General features: G+C 41.4%; 1 protein-coding gene across 1 annotated transcript in view; it reads right to left on the reverse strand.

The window, feature by feature from the left end:
• Nucleotides 1–822: 822 nt before the first annotated feature.
• MXD4 (MAX dimerization protein 4) overlaps nt 823–22249 on the reverse strand; it is a 37552-nt gene continuing 16125 nt past the window's right edge. Inside the window, exons 3-5 of the mRNA XM_010295203.1 lie at nt 6474–6588; nt 3242–3401; nt 823–2264 (exon numbers count right to left, since the gene is read on the reverse strand). Of these exons, the coding sequence (XP_010293505.1) occupies nt 2116–2264; nt 3242–3401; nt 6474–6588 (424 nt within the window). The 3' untranslated portion in view covers nt 823–2115. The remainder of the gene's footprint in view (nt 2265–3241; nt 3402–6473; nt 6589–22249) is intronic.

Consider the following 22249-nt stretch of genomic DNA (forward strand, 5'->3'; position numbering starts at 1 on the left):
TTCTTATTCAGCTGCCAGAGTTTATAACCTTAGGCCCCTCCCCAGAGCCAAAGTAGGGGTGGCCGTCCATTAGGTTATGTAAATTAAACGTATACGTTTTCCTTGTTGGCAAGTTCCAAGCAGTAAGCGAGAGTGCAAACAAGGATCTGTAAGCTGCCACAAAATGTATTCATATTTCTACTCCGTGTTGTAAGAGCCAAAGGGAGGACACGTATGTCAGATGCTGAAAGAACAACTGAATCTTTGTTTTTGATCATTATGGTCAGTCTGTCATGAGGTCTTGTATCCGAATGCTAAAAATGGCACCACACTTGGACATCCCATAGCCTTACACAGCACGTTTGTGTTTCCCTAGCCACTGAGCACTGGTCTCACAGAGACCCTGACTTTATAAGCTAACAAAATATAGATTCGGGTGCTGAAGAATCCGAGTGAGGGCTTATATAAAGACAATTAACCCTCGCACCAGAACCTAATTTTATGTTTTTACTTAAAGCCACACTGAATCAGTTGTGAGAGGGTGAAGATGTAGATACACCTCTCTGCTTCATCCATAAGAAGGTGGACAACTGACCATTCGAACAGAGGGTCTTGAAACAAAGCTTAGTTGTCCTTTAAACAATGAAAAGGAGAGGCATACATAAATGGTCACCAAGGCACAATATGACAAAGGTGAAGAGTCCCTGAGACTCTGGTCTGGGTCTGTACCATTCCCCTCCCTATACAAGTAAATGAGAACATTTAGGAAAATATAATACAAAATCTCTTACAGGAAATATAGACTACACTTGCTAAAATCACTTCCCTAAAAGTGTTTATAGCTTTTTTCTTTTTTTTTCTTTTTTTTCTTTTTTTTTTTCTTCTTTTTTTTTAAAAGACCTTCTTTAAACAGATAATGCAAAGACTGGTCCATTTTTTTCTTACCCGGCAAGCCAAGCTCTAATGACTTCACTAAGCAGAAGTTGTATTAAAATACATCTTCATAGTATTGCTACAATTTGGGTAAATATGTTCTGAATAGCTTGATGAGTACTAAATAAACTTTGCTGTTTTACAGCATACATTTTAATTTTTTTGCACTTTTTTAAGAATAGAAAATGCAATTATAGTGTGCAAAAGAAAAAAATAATTATCTTCTAGCTGAATACTGTAATTTTAAGCCATGCCTTCCATAAAAATGTATTGACATGTGTAAATAGAAGAAAAGAAAAAAAATACAAGCAAATAGAGATTTCATTTCCTTGCAAGGAAAGATTAACTATCACAAACTGGATCACTTGAGTTCTGTATTCTTCAAAGAAATGAAAAAAAAAAAAAAAACCAACCAAAAAACCACTGAAATGCTTCAAATGTCATTCATTCCACGGTAACAGGTTAAAATTGCAGTGTTGCTTTCTACTACTCCTGTTAACATGGATAGAATGATTTGCTGCTGGTTGGATATTGAATACAAAAAAGCAAAAGAAAGTTGAGATCATCCCACATGAAGTCATTATTAGAGCTGGCTTTTCCCTCGTTCTGAAGTACAGTAGTGACTTGTAAATATGACCTTTTCTAAAGATCATATGAGATTTGAAGATTTATCTGCCTGCTTCACCCAAAAAACTGCTGAAAGAATTTACTCTATAGAGCCCACTATACAGTGTTCAAAATGTTTTGTTTTTTTTTTTCCATGAAAAAATACCACAAAAAGTAGTTTTAGCTTTTTGTATCTCTGAATCACTAACACATTGTAGATTCCATTTATTCTTCCATGTTTGAAAATGGTTTCTGCAAAATCAAAATAACTGTCAAACTCCCTTACGCCATGCTTCCAACAGTTTGAATTTAATACTTCTTGAATGGAATGACATAATTTATTTTCTTTAATTTGCAGTATGGCTACATCAAACTAGCTTTAAGTCACAACTGTACCTAACCACAGTTCTCTGCAGCAAACCCATGATTTACAATACCTAATATTGTGTTTACAGTGCAGGGAACCGTGGGCAAGAAACCTCCATGTCGGAGTACTGTGGTTGGGGTTTCCCGGAAGAGTGGCAGTTGACACCTCTGGAATATTCATATATAAGTGCTTCAGTCAGATGGTCCTGAGTTGAACGGGTAACTCAGGCACTATGAGAGCCTGGCATTCAGTCTGCGGGAATGTGTGTAACCTCCATCACTCGAACCGCTTTGCAAACTGTAGTGGTCTTCAGCATCACTGGCACTTCCAATACTGTCCATTTCACCTGGAGTAAACTCCATTCCTTCAATGTCTACTTCTAAAGAAAACATAAGAAGGCACATGTTCAGAAAGGCAGCGGTTGTAGCAAGTAATCATGGGCCACTGTCAACCAACGTTAAGGTGCAACCTGAATCATAGTTCATTTTCTGTAATTAAAAAAAAAGAACTGGAGCAGTAATTCCTGAGGAAAGGATCATCTTGTCCACCTGAGAATTAAAATCCCTTCCGTCCTCATCCACATAAATATACTGCATGGCATCAATACCAAATGCTGCCCCAGAACTGTTCCAACCTGTGCATAGACACCGCTTTTAAAAAATCCCCAACCCTCAGAGGCCATAGTACTGCAGCACCGTTCATGGTAATTCAGGTGTCGGCTAAGTAGCGACCGTGGCGTAGCCATCTGTCCTCCGGAAGCTGCACCCTGACTGACTCTTCGTCTCCCATAGGCCCTGACAAAGTCAGCCCGCGGGAGTGTTCAGGCACAGGAAAAACTTCAAATGAGAACATGAGAAACGGTGACAGACGGCTTGAAGAGCTCTGTCTTAAATGAGAACCAAATGTGGAAAGCACTCGGTGATCATTACACAGAAAATATTTCAAAGTTTCACAATAAATTATGTGGAATTAATTTATTCACACAAATGAATTAAGACCAATAAGATCTTTTTTTCCAAGAAGAAAATATTATGCCAGCCTTACCAATAATTACACTAAAAATTCAGAGCATTAAATGGTAATTGTTTAAAACCTGGCAAAACTCTTGCAGTAAAAATAGCTTTAAAAATACATGCAGTATTAATAGCTTCTAAACTGATTAGAAAAAAGAATGTCTTTCAAATAATGTAAAAAAGATGCAGTAGGTTTTTATTCTGCAAATTGCATAATGGAACAACTTTGCCTGGGTTTAAATGAAAGCTTGATTTTAGTTCTAAATAATGTTTTCTTGCTTCCCCACTTTGCTTTTCCTTCCTGCTCCTGCAACTCCATTTGGGGAAGCCCTAGTTCAATTACCTTGTTCAGAGTCAGTGGATATTGTTGATCCCATACTGTCAGTGCGGATACGCTCCATGCCCTGCACGGATAGCTGCTCCAATCTGCGTTTGAGGTAGCGGTGTTCCCGCTGTAATTGTTCTTTAATATTTAGAGCTTTTCGGTCCTGTTCTTCCAATTTCTTAAAAGGAGAGAAAGGGGTAGTAAGCTGACAAGTTTTTACTCATGTTAACACATAAGTAATTTAAGATCGCCTCATAAACAGTAATGTTAAAGCAAATTTAAATATCTTCATTAATTAAAAATTAAAATGAAATATAAAATGTTATTGGTTTTGTTACCATTGTATAGCTGTCAGTACAATTTAAGCAGGCTAGGCCAGAGATTAATTTGTTTCACAGTAAGATACATGGATACAGGGCAGGTGGAAATCCCTCAGACACTCTCTTGCCACTACCAGACGTTCCTCAGCTAAGACCAAATTATTGTTGCCTTGGTTGTGAGAAATATTTAAACCACTTTGTCAGGCAAAACTGGCACCACTGTTGATAACAAGAGCGCAGTTCAGTCAGAACATAACGCCTCTTTCGGTGAAATACCAGACTTATCACCATAAAGGAACCTTTGCGAGTGTCCAGAATGCTCTCCCCCTACCGCAGGCCATGGAAATTTTTAGCATTAAAAAAGCTTCATTAACAATAAGCAGTATTAATTATATATGGCAGGAGGAATTTACTAACGATTCTCTTTATTCTTGCAGGTTTTTTTCCCTGAACTTCTGCAGAGCAAATATGATAATTATGTGATAACCTCCTACAAAATCAGTGGTATTAATCCAAAACTTCTCAGCGAACAGCCTGTGAAAGGGTCCTTCCACACATCTACCCAAAATCTCCCCTCTGCTTTAATAAAAGAAGGTATTCATTTTGGAAACAAAAAGAATACTTCACACCTGGTAAAATGTGCTGCACTGTTGGTCCAAATGCAGTAACAGAAATAGTATCTTTTAAGATTTAAAGATTTCAACCTCTTCCAAATCACTGACAGCCATTTAAAAAAACTGACTATGTGATTAGGGAAGAAAGTGTAATGAGTATGATGGGATCAAAAGCAGGAAGGACACACAAATCAAAACACCTTATATTATTTTAAAAAATAACCTAACTGATGAAGTAAATTACAGGTTGTAGCCGTAAAAGCACATAAGAAAGACCAGATTTCTCTGTGAGCTGTGTTTACACAACCACTAAGATTTAGGAGATGTGCAAGGAGTGAGTACAGCTGCTGACGATTCCTCCCTACCGTCTGAATGAACCTATGCTTGGTTTTCTGAGGAGAGCAGGGTGGGACAGTGCACAGCAAGCCACAAGCAAAACGATTTCAGAGATTTTGCTGTTTCAATGCAAGCCTGAAAGCAAAAGTATTTATCTTTGAAAAAATAATTGACACTATTGAACTGGGCAGTTTCCTGGTTGAATGAAATCTAACTTCTGCAGTCTCGTGTTAAGTCCCCTCCCAGGCCATACACTACGTAGATATGCATCAAACGTGGATACACAATGCTATAATAAGAAAAAGGGTTGGTACATCTATGTACACAACAAACCAAATGTGCCCAGTTGATCAGATTTCCTTTTCCTGTCTTTTCCTGGCTGCAATGCCAAACTCTAACAACTATTTTAGGAATGAACTTAATGATTCATATCCAGGAGACTCAAAACCGTCCAATCTTTCAGGGCAAGTTTCAATATATGGGGGTGTACGTGTGAAAAGTTCAAAGCTAATGACTATATTAGAAACGGCAGACAGGCATTGGCATGCTCTGGTAGTGCAGCGGGGAGGTAGCTGACCTGACGAGGGGGAGCAATTAAGTGGCAACCGAGTTAGGGTAGGTTCAAGTTAAAATCTTACAAAGAAAGTTAAACTTCAGTTTCAGTTTTCAGAAGACGAATACTTGGTACCGTGCACGATGGACTTGGAAAGAATCTGTTCCTGGCTTTTTTTATCAGCAGCTGAAATGGTAACTACATGGCTAATCTCTCACACTTGCCACTTGTAAAAACAGTTTTTCAATCTGTATGTATAAGCCCATGATAGGGGGGCAGCCCAAGACAAAAACCACATGCAGTGCCTTTCACGCATGTTAGCCTGAATTATAAACAAGAGGCCAAAATCTCAAATGGTAAAAACAGGGGTTGCCCAGCTGGAGTAAATGTGCTTCTAAGAGCTGAGGAAGTAGCTCAGTAAAGTTGTTCACAAGAATGGTTTTGCTTAAATTAATCTTTAGTTCCTCATATGAATTACACCCATTTCTGCAACTGCAGTGAATCTTAATGCTGTAAAACAGCAGGCTGTTCTCCAAAATATTCCGAGATTACTGGCAGTGTTCAACCTCTCCTGACACTTTTCTTGACCTGTTTCTCTGTAACACTGAAAAAATGCCAGATGAGTAATTACAGTCCTAGACACAGCAGCAGAAACCTATTCTTTGGCTTTTACATTTGAATACCTGTTTGTCTTATTCCTGCATATAACCCCACTCCCCTGAAAACGACGACAGTGAAAATGGGAGTGAAGGTGTCTTTAGAGAGAGGAGGCCTGAGAAATAATTCCCTTTGAATTACCTGTGCAAACGTATAACCTGCACTGCTGCTGGATTACAGGTGACATTTTGGGTTGATTTTTCTTTTAAACTTGTTACACCCATGAAACATGCAAGGGGAGTGGCAACTAACAGGAGACTGCATTTCATTTGTGGTTTCTTTTAAATGATTGTCACATGCTCCAGGATCTGGCCATCAAGATGTGGGATGGGGATAAGGCTTACTAGTAGCTATAACCCTTTGACTCTATTAGTTTTTTCAGTCATGAATGGATCTGGCTTCTTGCATTGAAATCAATGCATTGTACTGCTGCATTTAAGGACTTTGCTCAGTCCTTTAAAATTAACATACTAATCAAAGAACAGCTTTGATACATATATATTATTTTTTTTAAAATACAATGTAAACCATCAGTACCTAATCAGAAATCACAAAATTGCCATTTATGTATCTGAGACTGCAGGGGCAACTGCAAAACACAAAACCTTGACAACTGTGACTGAAATCCTTGCAATAAATAAAGGCCAATATATCCCAAAGATCAGACATATGGATATAGATTTTGTGTGAAAATTAGTTTCCTCTCTATGGATACACATTCTGGAAGATTCTGCTTTAAAAGAAATAAAAATATGGATGAATGTTTTTACCTTGATATGCATCTTAGCTCTTTTCAACAGACTTAGAGTGGTGTGTCTGGTGCTGTCCGGCCCGAGAGGCACAAGCTGTTTTAGCTGTTCCAAATATAGCCGGAGTTTAGCCCGCCTGAAATTATAAAAAATGAAGAGCGTTGTAGTCAAGTTGCACCCGAACAGCATAACCTATATGCAAACACCATCTGCTTGCAGGATCTCTGTGCAGAACTCGATTCAACGGTGGCTTCCTTTCCCCTCCCTTTGGCAAAGTTTCAGACTGAAAGGTCACTTGAAATGCAGTAACGCTGCCTGGCACATTCAGACAGTAGTTTTGTACATATATTTCACAGCGGTTTGCTCAGTCTGGTTAGTCCCATCTTAACGAAGGGGGAGTACGCTCAGAGAGCTGAGAAATCCAGGCAAGGCTGCACACTGAATCTATGGCTGGGTAAGGAAGAAAAACCAGGGCTTCACTTCAACACAGTGATTCTTGCAGGCAGACATGGAGCTGTGGGAGGGAGCAGGGAGGCTGCAGACCCCCAATTGCTCTCTCCCCCGCTGTCAGCCTTGCCTGATGTTACAGGACACACTCCTGCTACACAAGGCAAGGGCATCCATGCAGCTCTGCACAGCTCAGAGCTGCTTCCGGCCATAGAAATATGTCATATGTAATATTGTAATATATTACAGTATATTGTAATGGGGAGGCCCTGATGCCCCCTCTCCTCCCATCTACTGACCCACTCTCCCCCCGAGAAGGAGACATTCCTCCTCGCACTGTACAGCTGGGACAACCTTAATTATAAACACACAAGAGCAAACACTTCCAGCCATAGTGGGTCCTGCTTTCCCTTTCACTCCTTTGCAAGAATCACTACTGCTGCTCTCAACAATCTCTCCTGTACTAATGACATTAAATCTATCAGTAGAAAGAGGATAAACAAAGTGGTATTTCTACAGATACTTGGTTTCCAAACTTTTGTCTGCGAGAAAGAAGCTGGCAATACAAGAGTCCACGAAACAGTTGTTTCAACTATCTAAAACAAGGCAGTGGCAAATCAAGGAAGAGTGTGTGAGTGTGTTTCTACGCTTAAAGCCAAAAGAAAATCTCCCCTGGTTTTAATGCAGAATTCTTGAACAGGAATCCATACAGTTTTGCAACGAGATAGGAAGGGATGCAGAAGCGCTTACATGAGAACATCTCTACTATCTTCCTTTCTGCCAGCCTGTTACAGAATGAATAAAGCCATGACCTGGAGCATGCCGAGATCCCCCACAAAGCTGTAACAGTAAGTGAAGCAGATCACAAGTGTGAGATGAATAACCACCTTTTTCAAATCTGCTCGATGCTGCATAAAGGAAACAAACTTTGCAGGAAATTTAATGCTTCTGGTCAAGAATAAAATTTCTTTTGAACAATCAGTTTGGAACCAGAATTCAGCATCAGTGTTTGAAATGCAGCTGAAGAGGATTTAATATGCACCAAACGACAAATTACACATGTGTAATTGGAATGATTAGTGCAATGTGAAAACAACCTGCGAACTAATGGGGAAAAAGCCCAATGCAAAATAAAATCTAATTAAAATGCAGTACAGTAATGACTACACCCTCACACGTTTAGTTCTGTCTGCCTATAAATCAGCAACGTATTAGGTAGGAAATCAGAGAGCATTTCTATAGAATTGTTAATTCTGTCTTCAAGCCACTTAGGGAAAAGGAATATTGGTGAAAATGGGATTCTCAGGAGAAAACTCATCACAGATTTTTTTGTTTAGGCCTGAGGTTTGTTTTTAAATACAAGGCTCTAAACTTAAATGCTTAAACTTAAACCATCTAAATGCTTTTATTTAAGCAACAGCAACAAAGACTGGGGTAAGTATTCACAAAAATAGCCCCATCACATCACAGAACACCTCTGTTGCTGCTAACTTAAACTGGGACATTGATCTTTAGAACAGTGAAATACCAGAATTAGGGACTACTGGGATTTATACAGAAAATCCTAATCAGGTAAATTTTTGTTTCTGTGTCTGTAGCCTCTAACAACTACCTGGCGGTTCTGTGTTTCAAATTAAAAAAAAAATTACTTTAGGGACTAAATTAAAAGAATTTTTTTTTTTTCAATAGCCTGTAAACACACAGGCAATCATCTGCGTCACTCAGCACAACTTGGATGCAACTGTATTTAGACAGCTGACATGAAAGCGGGGACTGAAGATAAAGGAGGATGTGGCAAGGAAGAGGACAAGAATAGGATCCAAATAGTAAATACAGAGTTAAATACATTGAAATGGAACGATCAATATACTTGGAGAAATTAAAAGTCTGATAAGGAACATACAGAACTGCTGATGTGAGATCTACTTAATATTAATCCTGGAAAACCTTAATGAAACCAGACTACATACACAACTTATCTGCCTCTATTACTATCTGAAGAAAGTCTGCTTACCACAGGGAGAAAGTAAGGATTTAGTGCACTTCCTTATCGTCACCCGGGGAGTTAACAGAAACATTACCAAGATCCAGAGGGCACAGCTGTGCGTCTTTTTAAAGCACTAACTCTTTTATGTACCTGCCAACCAGGTAAAGCAGGACTTCACAGAAATGCCATGAAGAACACGGGACTGAAGCTCAGAAGAATATTTTAACTGACCAATGAGAAGAATTAAAAAGAGATAAATGTTAAAAAAATGCTTCAAGGTATTCTCAGCACTAATGATAGCACTAAATGCAATAAACACAGTCGCTAAAAGACCTGCTCTAACGTCACCTTTTTTATTTGAGGGGCTTTTTCTTTCATTTAATTAGGCAGCACCTCTGAATCCATTAAAGATTTTAAAGCATAAGCTTTACATAGATCTTTACACAAATGCAGGTATGTTCATGTGGCTAATTGACATATTATAACACAATAGCATAACTAATGGCACAGATTGTGAAGTTAAAAAAAAAAAAAAAGAAAACCAGCCCATCACAATTCCTGTGGTACTGGAGTAATATCCTCACGTTTTTCATTTTGCACATCTTAGAAAAAACTGTAAGACTGTAAGAAAACATTTCAGGCATGTTATGTTAATAGATCACACCAGCAGGAACAAGGGACTCAAACTTCACAGCAGATAAGTTGTCGCGTACAGACTCTGCCAGCACTAATTTCTCTCTTTTTCTGCAGGGACCTGACAGCTTTTGCTTCTCCTCGTCTGACTGTGACCACCAGAGGAGGGAAAAGCACTCACAAAGGTAATCACAGCCTGAGCTGCTTTGTGTTCTGCAGCTCACACCTTAAATTCCACCTAAAAAATAAGCAAAAACAAAAAAGAAGCAGCAAGCAGCCAAGCAGCCTGGTCTCAGAGCAAGGGGGTAACAACCTCTGTACATGAAACGTGGTTGAAGTTGGGTAATTATGCTCTGCTCCAGCTTCCAAACCCGACTGTTACACCTTCGCCCACACAAAGCATGGTGACAGGCCAGGACACCGGTGCTTACAGAAGCTGGCACTTTTCTCACCTCATGCAGATGCACAGAAATATCCCCCTCGTCACTGGTACTGAATTTATCAGGGAAGGTAAGGATCTTAAAAAAAGCCATCCAAAATCTGAATCTTCAAGCCTGCAGCCCTCCATTTTGGGTACAGCCCCGCACATGGACAGAGGTGCACGGGTGGCCTGTCTCTCATTTACCACATTTTCCTTTGTGGCAGAAGATGAAGGGGTTTCAGATGTTCCAAGACTTCAGTGTTTCTCCGTAAGCGAGCTCACAACATGGTCCTATAAATCTGTGTTATAGCTCTTCTAACGCTTAATAAAAATGAATTACGAAGCCCACAGTCTTGGTCAGCATTCCACAGCAGTGGCCATGTCTAGGAGCAGTGAGGTGGTTCATCACATTCACATAAAGGAGAAACAAGGTTATTGACAACTAACACAATGGCTACCAGCTGGAATTGCCTTGAACTGGTTTTGAATCCACGTAAGCCATGATGGGCAATATTGGCAGGGTTTTCAGAACTTAGAGCAAAATGAACCTTGGAGCCTCACAAGTTGGAGAAACAAAGCAGCAAAACAGTGTTGTTAGGAATTTCCCTGCAGTACGAGGACATCCACCAGAAGTTCACCTGAAGACCACTAGTCCTCAGAGACTCCAATTTGCTCTGGTGCTTGGCTATGAAGAGGCAGGAGCAATGCTGGCCAGAGAAGCTATGGTTCACCACTTCTCCAAAAAAGGCTACCATGCAAAAGTAGATTAAGATCTTTGACTAACCAATTTCAAAATTCTGCTAAATAAATCTATTAGATAATGGCCAATAAGCTTCCCCGTATGTAAGAAATCCCAGATGCAAATCCATTTTAGCACACTAAGAAATGGAATACTAAGATGCAGAGGAAAACAAACATGAAACAAAAAAGCCTATTGTTCACACTGGATAATCTTCATTCCAAGGAAACAGCAACAATTCCAAGAAATTCCTACAACTACTTGATGGGTGGTTGCAGTGGGAACAAAATATTTCTCAGTAGGCCAAATAATGTAACAAGAGGCAATGATTGTGAATTGGGAGGTTCAGGACAAACATTAGGAAACTAATTTTTTACCAGGGCAGTGGTGCACAATCAGAACAGGTTGGCAGAGAGGCTGTGCTAATGCCATCTTTGGAGGTTTTTCAAGATGTACCCAGACAAAGCCATTGCCATTCAGAGGTCCCTCCAATCAACATTTCTATAAGCATTTAAATCAGAGATTACTTGTAAAGATGTAGCATTTGACTCATGAGATTGCTCCCATTCAGCAAAAAAAGCCCCCAGTTGTGTGACTTAACCCTGTGCCAGTCCAATCGATACAGTGCTGGCACGTTTGTGGAGGGACCCGATCCAGCTGCAGTCTTTCCACACGGGCTCCCCAGGGCTTTTTTAGTTCCAGCACAACAGATAGAAATGTCCTGCAGCTAGTCAGACAGCAGACAGTTCTTCAGGCAGTAGTTGCATGTTTTTTGATAGCAGCGAAGGTGTATTTCCTAAACCATACAAGTATAACTCTATAGACCTTATTTGTGGGAGAGAACAACATCCATTGTTCAAGACACTGATCTGCACAAAGCCAGCTGGAAAGGCAAAGCCTTCCTTCGGCAAGTGCACGTCCAAAACAAGCTGCTTAGTCATCAGCATGGCATGCCTTAGCCAGGCCTCAGCAAAATTAAATGACCACAGACACTCATGAGAGTTTAAAGCATGACAGTGAAACACGTGCTTGTTCATCCCACCACCTCGGCTGGGCAACCCATGGAGACAAAGCTGCCGACAACCTTCCCTGCATTTATGGTAGGTAGCATGGGGTTGGCATTTCCTTGAAGCTGCACCTGAAGACATAAACAGTTCCTGCTGTTGACATTGCACTGCTGACTGCCAGACATCACTTGCTGAAAGGGTCAACAGGGCCATGCTCATGTGTCACTCAACAGTCATGGGCAGGAGTGTAAAACTCACTAGAAAGAATTCAAATTCATGACAGTGTTCACTTTGCACATCCTCAAGGTCTCAGTCCACAGCCTCCCCAAATTAGAAGAATGACTCTCACATACACCCATTCTCAAGCTGGCTGTAAAGGGAAGGAGCAACTCTACCAGCAAAGTTTGCCATCCCATGGGAAGTCCCAGAACGGCTGTGGTCCACACCCACCCCCTCCTACTAGCAGACTGCACAGTCAAGACATGGAGCTGTCTTAGCCATACTGGAAGACTTAGATCTTAGAACTGCAGCATCTCCAACTGATCGGCTGCAAGGATCTGGAAGGCTAGGAAATGGGCAAAAAGCCACTAAATGTCCATATTCCCATAGTGCATGCTCTGAATTTCCCTTCATGCTGGCTCCAGCAGAAATTGGCTGGGTTAGACAGGGTGGTGTTGATTCAACATCCACAGCCCAACGTACCTCTCACACCATAGTGCATTGCTGAAGCCTGTACCGGCATGAAACAATGCTTGTCTCACAAGAAGGCCCTAACTGTGCTTTCTGCAAGATGCTTTAGTGCTAAAAACACTTGTGTGGCTGAAACATGCATCTGTATTTCAGATGTCCCAAATTTAGTCTACTAAACTAGCTGTGTGTACAGGGAGGTTGACAGACTCTTGAATCAATTGCTAAATATACTTGCTTGGTGGTGTTCTGAAAAGAAAAGGACACTATAGATCAAACATTGAAATGACAGTGAAAATGCAATCATTAAGAGTCACACTAGTGAAAACAATAGATATATTTGAAATAGATGCAAAAATTTTAAATGTATAATTTCTGGACATTAACCATTTCAGTCCAAAAACCAGATAGCCTCATACACTATCGCAAGGCAAACACAGTACAAATTTAAAACAAACAAAACTCCCACTTCAACGAATATAAAATATATGCTTGAAATGATCTAGAAGATGACATATTATTACAAACTGGACAGAGTTACTGAAGCATTTCAGATCCTTCTCTCATGTTTCACATTTTTTTCCACATTCAAACCTATCCTGGTCCTGGTGCAGCGCAATGAAGTTAATACACAAAGGTTTAAATATAGAGCAGTTACTAAATTTTTCATTGTTGCATAATGACTATGTAATCTGGCTTAATAATGTACATAGGATAAAGTCAGAGAAGAATCTCTGCACCAAAAATTCACTTCTGGAGTCAAATGTTCTCCAGGTACGTTATGAACCAAAGTGCTCTGGGATGAGCCCACAATTCTGTTGTCAGAGACCCCTGTGGTGAACCAATGGTTGTATTTGCTCCCTAAAGAAGGACGATTTTATCTCCCTGCCAGAGATGAAATTCAGCATAAAATACAGAAGTGAGCTAACTGCAATTATAAGATGCTTGTGCTTTTACAGGAAGGTTCTTCACAGTTTTATTTATGAAACGCATATACCTGCGTACAGGGAGCACTCAAGTTTTAGATAGAGAGCATCTGCAAACACCGAAGCTCAGGATCCTTTGGGACATGCGCTGGTCAGGATGAACACAGACAGCACCATTATTCATCAACTTATCATTATCTCAAAGTTTTTAAAGAATGCAGACCAGCAGTAAAAACTCCCCCATTGTGAATTCAGGATTACCACCAAGGTATATCAGAGAGAAGAACACTGCCTGCCTTCTGACTCCATCATCAACCCTTTCTTAAAAGAGCTTAAAACAGCAAGTCAAGATCTCCTAAGGGCTTCAGCTCTTTTTATTTTGTGCACAGTCACACTCTTGAGTGATAGCAGAATTTTGCTGCAAATGGCTTTAATGGTACTGGAAAGTAAATGTGATCATGTTGTTTTGTATATTCCTGGCTATCATGGCCAAACGTATAATGTAGGTACACACATAATTATATATACCCCACTCTGCTTAGTAGAAGTTGGTACTCAAGCATATTCGCGTCACTCCTCCTCAGGCTAACACTTTTCTTACAGTAGGTGTCAGGAATGATATATATTTTTGCAGCTCTACAATACTTTTTATAAACTAGCAAAGATGATCCTGTACTAATTAAAACACATTTGTTTACAAAGGCATTTAAAGAGATTGTAGATAAACTTCCATCTTAAGAAATCATAGAAATCCAAACATCGTTCTAAAGAAACCCATTTATTAATGGGCCAGACAGAATTTAGCATATCTTCAGCAAAATATTAAATACAATGGAAGATAATAACCCTCCACTGAAGTATAAAATCCTGTCTCTTCCATATTTATTTCAGTCAGAAACACTTTCAATACTTTCTACTATACAAAAGATACCTCAAATACGTTTTTTTTTTCCAAAAGAGGCTCTAGCTCATACTCAAGCGGCACAATTTATTTCAACTACACAACAAATTCGCTTTAGTGAAAAGGAAAGAAAACCTCTTAGTATTAAAGCACTGTACCGTATCAAGGCACCCAGTGTGCTGATTGCTACGAGATGTGTGAAATGCTTGCTCACAGCTGAGTGCCTCAGAGTCAAAACCAGAAAATTCAGTAGCGCCCTTACAGCAAACCTCTTGGCTTTTTATTATCCAAGAAAAAATAAGCCAAACACCAGCATCCTGCAATAGATGCCATTTTTTTTTCTCCATATTAAGAACAAAATCCTGAAGTTTGTGCTGCAGGTGAAGATTCATCCAAGGTTTGTTCCACATGGCATTTTTTGCCTGTGTCTAACACCTCATAGAGGCCTCTGCCACTAAATTCAGCAATGAAGCCTGGGTAGGTGTTGTAGCAACTAACAGGCAGAAAAGCTGCAAGCACCTAATTGCAGTGATTGTTAGTGAATTAAATGCAGCAGCCTACAACCAGCACAACCACCTGCTTTATTTATTTCAGTATTAACTAGCAGTTTCACCCTCCATATGCATTTGCAGCATGCTGAATATTTTTGTGCATCTAACTTGCTAAATTGAAACCAGCCAGATAGCTTTAGCAGCCAGGCAGCTGGTGGTCTTGGGGTACTTCAGAAGTATCCAAGTGCAAGACATTACCCACCTATGAAGGCAATGGCTGCAAGTGGGTCTTACCATTGCTAGCTTTCAAAGAGTCAATGCTGCTATGAACTTAGTCATGTGCAGGTTTTCATGTGAATACTGCTCAGAAATGTCTGGTGCTGTTCCTAACGCTAAGGAAGACAGAAGAAGACCTCTGCTGCCTGTCATACAGCTTACCATCTCAATGTTTTGTACTTTTTATCACTCTGAAAAATATTTAACTACTCTATTTCACTACATATAAATGCACACTGCAGCATTCATAGTGCATTTTATTTACTTTCACTTAGCACTACTTCAGCCCATGTGCTAAGCCAAGACTCCACACTTGAACTTTGCCTTTTTACCTTCCAAAAGTTGTGGGTTGTTCACATTTTAGAACATATGCATGAAACCAGAACTTATTCCTACACTTTTCAGCAAATATAAGTTAAGGGAAGTACCTGCAGTGCCACAAACGTATGCATTTTTGGCCAGCTAAGCCTCTTGGCAGCAGCGTGCAGAAAGCTAGCTGGGATGCAAGCCGGGGACAGGTGAATACTGGCTGGTCTGTGAGAGGGAAGCTGCTGACTCCCAAGAGAGGGGATGCCTGGCAGATGTTGCTGCCCATGTTGCCCTCCTCCCCTCTCTCTCCTTTCTCCATCCCTCCAGTAGCTCCTTGCTGAATGCAGTAACAGCTGCCTGTCCCAAATGATGAGCACTGGGCTACATCAATGTTTCCTCATCTCTCAAAATGCCTACAAGCCAACTTTCATGCTCTTTGTGGTCCAGTTCCCACCGGAGGGTAAGCTGTGGTAGCCAGAGTACTGCCGTAAGCCATGGGCAGCAGCTAGGATGGGCAAATGACAGCAACTGCTGGGGCTCGCTTCGGGCTGGAATGACCCTGTAAAACAACCTGGACAACACCAACGTGAGAGACCCAACTGGAGCCTCAGCTGCTGGTGGCTGGCCAGACCACTCACATGCTATCCCTTTAGGAGTGTATCTGACAGCAGAAGCAGACAGGCTGACAAGGGTCCCAGAGCCATGTTTGACTTTGGCCGGCAGAAGAAATAAAAGCCCCATGGCACAGCTAGTGCCTGTTGTCATATTGTTCCCCAATTTTCTCCCACTCAAGTTCTCCTCCTGCTGCACAGAGTGAGCACGAGCTGTTCAGAGAGGTGTGCGAGGTGTGACACAGGCATCCCCCCCACTGGTGCCACCGCATGCTCATCCACATGCCTGAATTGCCTGCAGATCAACCCAGCAAGATGACAAAACCAAAATGCAGTGGTTGTTTTCCAAGCAGTCCTTTTCCTTTGTGGGCTTGTGGCAGGCAGGCAGGCAGAGGAGCATGGGTACAAGGCAACGCACAGGCAGGACCATGTCAGCAAGGTCTCCGGGGCAGGTGGGATGCCAGCAGCTCTGACTGGTATTGGTTTTAAACTGCTGGGGAACTGTAGCCTCAGGCTCCGCAGTATTAACAGCTGCAGGACTGACATCTGACCACCCTCATCTCCTCTCCTTGTTTTTTTCCCAGGCTCCTCCTTCCAGCCAGGCTTGTCCTCACTTTCTCCAGGCTGCAGCCATTCCACTGTCTTAAGCAGCTCTTATTGGAAAAGCAGCCATGAAAGGCCCTTCATCGTCTTGGGTCTTGAAGATAAGTAACAGCAACACACAGAAATTTGAGATGTGCTTTACAGGAAATCTCTATAGGAATTTACAAGCTATACAGAGATTCCCAAAACCCTCACAAGCAAATGTAATGTCAGCTGGATACCATTTGTCCTTCCTGAATGGTGACCATCTCAAATTTGAATGTGTAGGATTCTCCATCCTTTGACCAGAGGCAATAAAATCTCTGACTTTGCAAGAATTTGAGGGAACAGAATCAAACATTATGGAAACAGTTGAAATCCCCTGCAGTAAGCTTTTGCCCTTGTATAGATTTTTTTTTTCCTCTGCAAAAAAAAAAAGAGGAGATTCCAACCTATATTTTAGCATTGCAGCCTTCAAGTTGTGCTCATCTATAAGGAACAGTTTACTGCATTTTAAATCTTCAAAGTCAATGTCAGACAAATATGAACAATTATTACACCTATAGAAAAGGAATTTCTTTTTCAGGTGTCTTCTATTTTTAGCCCTGCTATCTACAAATTATCTTTTAACATTTACCTCTCCAACGTTTTTAAGCAGTAGCAAGAGAGGCATCACTTAATACCACGAGCTCGGCATCGCATGGTACCTACCTAATACAGGCAGCTGAACAACAGTGCCTTGTGGAGAAATACATGAGTCATGGAAATACCTTTGTACACGCTTGAAAACAGAGTCCACACAAAAAAAAAAATCAGCCATGCTTTTTTATAAACATTTAGTACTTCATTCATCCAGCCTTCCAGCCATTTGTTTCACACGTTAAAATGCATACACTGAAACTTAGCAGTCCTCCTAAATTAGACCTCTCAAACCCATCTGTCTTACTGGCACTCAAGTTTCTTAGATTACACTGCAGGGAGACTTCAGATTTTAAGTTTGTCTGTTACCTCAGAATAGTGACAGACCCAATTAGATAAGGAAAGTGCCATTGCAAGATCATGCCATTCTGGTATCAAGCAGTTTTAATTCCCACTTGAAGTTACATGGAGGTACATGCATACTTACACACACTCCCCACTGAAACCCCAAGAGTGGATTAGGACTTGCCACCATTTACGCGAGGGTGGTAACACTTTGGTCGTTGCTGGTGGTGGAACACTGCAAAGTAAATTTGCACAGCAAAGCCAAACCCACGACACCAGTCTACAATAGCTTTGTTTTCAGCTGCCACCTTTCATGATACTCTTGTAAGTAATTTATTTAGGACTGCTGAGAGTAAGTCGAAGAGAACTGCATTTATTTAAACAAGGAAAAGCTGCGTAATGACAATGGGTTTGCACTGGGCTTACACACAGAGGGGAACAGGATGATAACTATAATTTTCCACAAATTAACCATTCATCAAAAGGTGGTTGTAGAGGATGCAGTCAATCTCCCCCACGAGTGGCCACGGAAGTGTATATGTCCCTCTCACGTGGTGCTTAAGGCAGAAGTTGCAGTGTGGCTCTGCACACACAAGCTACACGTTTATCAACTGACAACACCCCAGAGCAAGTCACTGCTTACAAATCAGCTCATGGCTTGAAACTGGCTTTAATTATCAGACTGTTTCCCCACATCAAAATGCTAAGCAAGAACATCATGTCTCAGGACATTTGCCAACAGGAAGGATCTTATAAAAAAAAAAAGGGGGGGTGACTACAATGCTTAGAGAAGCCTAGAGAAATTGAGCTGTAGCACAACGCTAAGTGAAGAGAGCACGGTACGAGGCCTAGCGATCTTTTTCTGCCTGATTTTAACCTCCCTATAGACCTAGTTATTTTATACATATGTCAAATGAGGGGAGAAATGTGTTCAAGATTTTTTTTTACACCACTGTATGATGCCAAATTAAAGGAGAGTCAAGTCAAGCTGAATTATTTTAGCTAAATTAAAAACATGTATTGCCATCACACACTGAGGACGAGGCCTTGCAATGGCAGACAGCCGGAATTAACCAGCCTTCTCCTGCATCAAGTTAAATGAAGAGTGTGAGGCATTAATATCTGCAATACTGGATACCTGTGACTGTGGTTTTATTGTCTATTGTACCTCTATATCCAAATACCAAGTAAATACCACGCGTCCCAATTTAACTAGCCTAACAAAAGCTGTAGGAACTCTATGTTCCCACATGCACGAGGCACCAAAAGAAACAACAGCAATTCACAGTGCAGTTTTAAAACCTAATCAGAGTTAAGGCAACTATATCTCCAGTTCAGCACCTAAACACTTTCTTGTTCTCAGAGGTAGGAATTTTTAAGCTTTGCCTGGGAAATTAAGTAGCAGAAAGGGATTTCAGTGCTATGTCTTACTTCCGTTTTTGCTTTTGCTAATACTTCCTCACTACCTGTACCTACCAAAGCTTCGCGATCTTCTTAGGAGGGAGCAGCTAATGGTGGCAGCTTGAGCACCCACCAATGAAGTCAACTGGCTTTTGGGGGAAAGGAGGTGGTGGGTGTTGCTGTCTTTTACCGCTGTAGGTATTTGAGATGTTCTCCAACAAGACAGCTGGGGTGCCCTGGGATGAAAAGGCACCTGTTTCAGCCAACCAAAGGCTGGATCGGACCCCAAGGGAGAACACCAAAAGAAAAGAAATCACCCTGAAGTAATTAAGAATACACATCCCCAGATGTCTTGCTGTACATCTCCAACTCCGTCATTGAAACCTTGTAATTAGAGGCAAATAGAAAAGACAGAGTGAGGTGTATATATAAACAAATTTAGGGGAAGGATTAAATGCACTGACCATAATTAAAGACGGTCTCTTCCAAGGCTACAGTGGGTACTCTTACTTTCATATGAATTAAAAGCTGAGTAACACTTACGTAATATTTCCCCCCGAACAGTGACAAAATCTGGCATCACGGGACAGTGGAGAGTTGCAGATATCTGACAGTCCTGCCTCAAAGTTTAGATTTAGCTTGCCACAGCACAGATAGTCCCTTGTTTGTAATTTAATTTCCGTCCTATTTCCCTTTCCGTGGAACAATACAAAGCTGGTTGTCTCTGTGCCAGACTGGGTGCAGTGGAGCAGAAGCTGAAAATGATACATTTGCAGATGATAAGGTATAGAACCGCTTTTCAGAACTCTTCCCCCCATTTCCTCCTTCTTCTTCTTCCTTCTTCCCCACAAAACTCAGCCCACATTTCTTAAGCATGGTGTCCTGAGGTTAACTGGCAATGGAAGGAAGAGCCAGAAGTTTGGACCCACTTGTCACATCAGTATGTGAACTCAGGCAGTGGGAACCAAGACTCCCAACAGTCCATTTCAAATACCTGTTAGCACCTAAACCCAGTAACTGCTTCTAGCCAAACACACACAACAAGCTCCCAAATTTCCCTAGCAGAAATTATTTGCTCCACCCATGCTGTTCATTTTAGCAGTCAACACAACAGCATTTACCAATCGGGATTAAGTCAGCTTTCTTGGGGCAATTACAGGGTTTGCTACCTTTACGTTTTGTACATACCAGCTAATGTGGTATGTAAGACACAAAGTGTCTGTGCAGCTGGTATTTGCGAACACTGACAGTACTCCCAACTTCAATAGGAGCTGCTGAGTTCTAGCAGCAATTACATGCCAGGCAGGTCCCTTATTTAGCACCTTATATCTTCATTTAGTTACCTACATTGAAACATCAATGAAGGAAAAGCAGGTAAGTTTGTTAGGCTTTAATCCCAAGGTGGCAGTAGGGAGAAGGGGACTTGCAAGTAGTTCTCCAACCTTTTAGAGACGTTTTACCACATTCAGATGTAGCCTTTGACTGTTACCCAAATCTTCTGCTTTCTTACTGTAAGGTAGAACCTAACGTAGGCTTTCTTAATGTAGGGCATGTAGCCTGTAACTAGAGTTGTTAGTTTTCAAGTCAGAAACATTAAAACAGATGACCTCACATACATACATCCAAGCACACATCTCTTCTGTATCAGCTACATCAATCTCCAGGCACTACACACACTAATTTGTATAGGAAAAAAATTGCATAACATAAACTAGAATTAAACAATAATATTAGCTACTTGCTAATATTGTCACTCTGCTCTATTCTAGCAGGATGTGTACCGTATACGTTTCAGTTTCTATCTCAAACACAGCACTCTGTGAAGGCCTAGAACAACCTTCTCCTTCCAAAAACGGGGCAGGGGGGTGGGGCGGGCTAAGCAATATCTTATCCATTCTTGTGAATTGCACAGAACTTTATGAAAAGAAAAGTTGGTTTTAACTGGATCATGTGCATGGAGTTTTTATTTGGCTCCCCACCCCCAAGGCCCAAATTAAACTGCTGTGAAGGAACAGCATTATGCTTTTTCATACTTATGATCTGCTGGCTAAATGTTCATGCTCAGTAAAATTTCTGGAGCCTTAACTGCATCCTCTGTAGCTGCCTGGATGTAATGCAGGGTTCAGTCTGCAGGCTGGCATGCGGAGCTCCTACTGAAATCCCCTGAGCAGGGTGCAGAATCGGGCCCACAGCTTGCCACATGCTAAACCACCATGTATACCACCGGGGAAAAAACAAATTAAAAATTACTTGACCCTACTGTAGATTTACTACTACCTGTGTAGTAAATCTAAGCACCAGTGTCCACCAACAGAGACCAGGAGGGGAAAGCAGCATGAGGAAAGTACACATTGTTCCATCCAGAAAGAGAGATTTTGAATTTGGGACCAGGCCACAGTATAGCCAATACTCAAACAGGGTAAAGCATCCCATGGAAAGGAGCACTGAAAATAGAGCTAGAGATGCCAATACAGCATGGAGGCAGGGAGAGGAGGGGCCAGGACACGCAACCCACAGAATATAAGCCACCTCCTCCAGCCTAGGTTGCTCCCTCAGTGTCTACTCCAACCAGGGATACTGGGTCATCAAAATTTTGTGCTCATGACATACTTGAGAGGAAATAATACACCCTCCTGCAGATTTGGTGTGAATCCTGAGTGCAGAGCCAACCTTGCCTTAAACAGCTGGAGCCACACTGCTGGCTTTCAGGTGCATTTGCCACCTCTTCAAACCATGGCAGGTACCACTTCTGCATACCCAGTTTTTGTCTGTGGGCTTCCCCAGACTTGACTGGTTAGGAATCAGCCAAGGATTCCCACTGTGTTACATAAGACTTGTTTCAGAGGCCTGCTTCTTAAAGCCCATCAGCTGCCTAAATACCTTTAAAACAAAACAAAACAGCACAGCTCACTTGCCCAGATGTAGTTAAGCTGGCTTAAAAGGAAAATGTTTTTTAATACCTAATTGAACAAATCTATTTTCTCCTCCAATCAAGACAGCAGTCACCATCAGGCATCTCTTCCTCTATTTGCAGGGCATCAGACCTAGCTGTTGTCTGTACAGTCCTCAAAGTACCTGGAAGTCTGGCCCATCTACCTCCACTTTGTACAAGACCAGCCCACTCTTTCTACCCCTGCGGGTAAGAATTGGCCAGGTCAATTAGCAGATGCTGAGAACATAAACCACCTTTTACGTAGTCCATTAGAGGCCAGCACACAATGGACTTATGTTTGGAGAGAGGGATGAACAAATTCAAGTGGAAAAAATGCATGCACTTGGTTTCTCGCCCATCTGCTTTCTGCTGGCTGTTTGGCTGGCCAGGAAGCACATGGCTTTCTGGAGCCCAGACCCAAAGCTGCACTTAGGCTCTGCAGTTCAAAGCCGACTTCAGCAGG

Source organism: Phaethon lepturus, unplaced genomic scaffold (assembly GCF_000687285.1).
Source record: "Phaethon lepturus isolate BGI_N335 unplaced genomic scaffold, ASM68728v1 scaffold8989, whole genome shotgun sequence".
NCBI classification, from domain to species: domain Eukaryota; kingdom Metazoa; phylum Chordata; class Aves; order Phaethontiformes; family Phaethontidae; genus Phaethon; species Phaethon lepturus.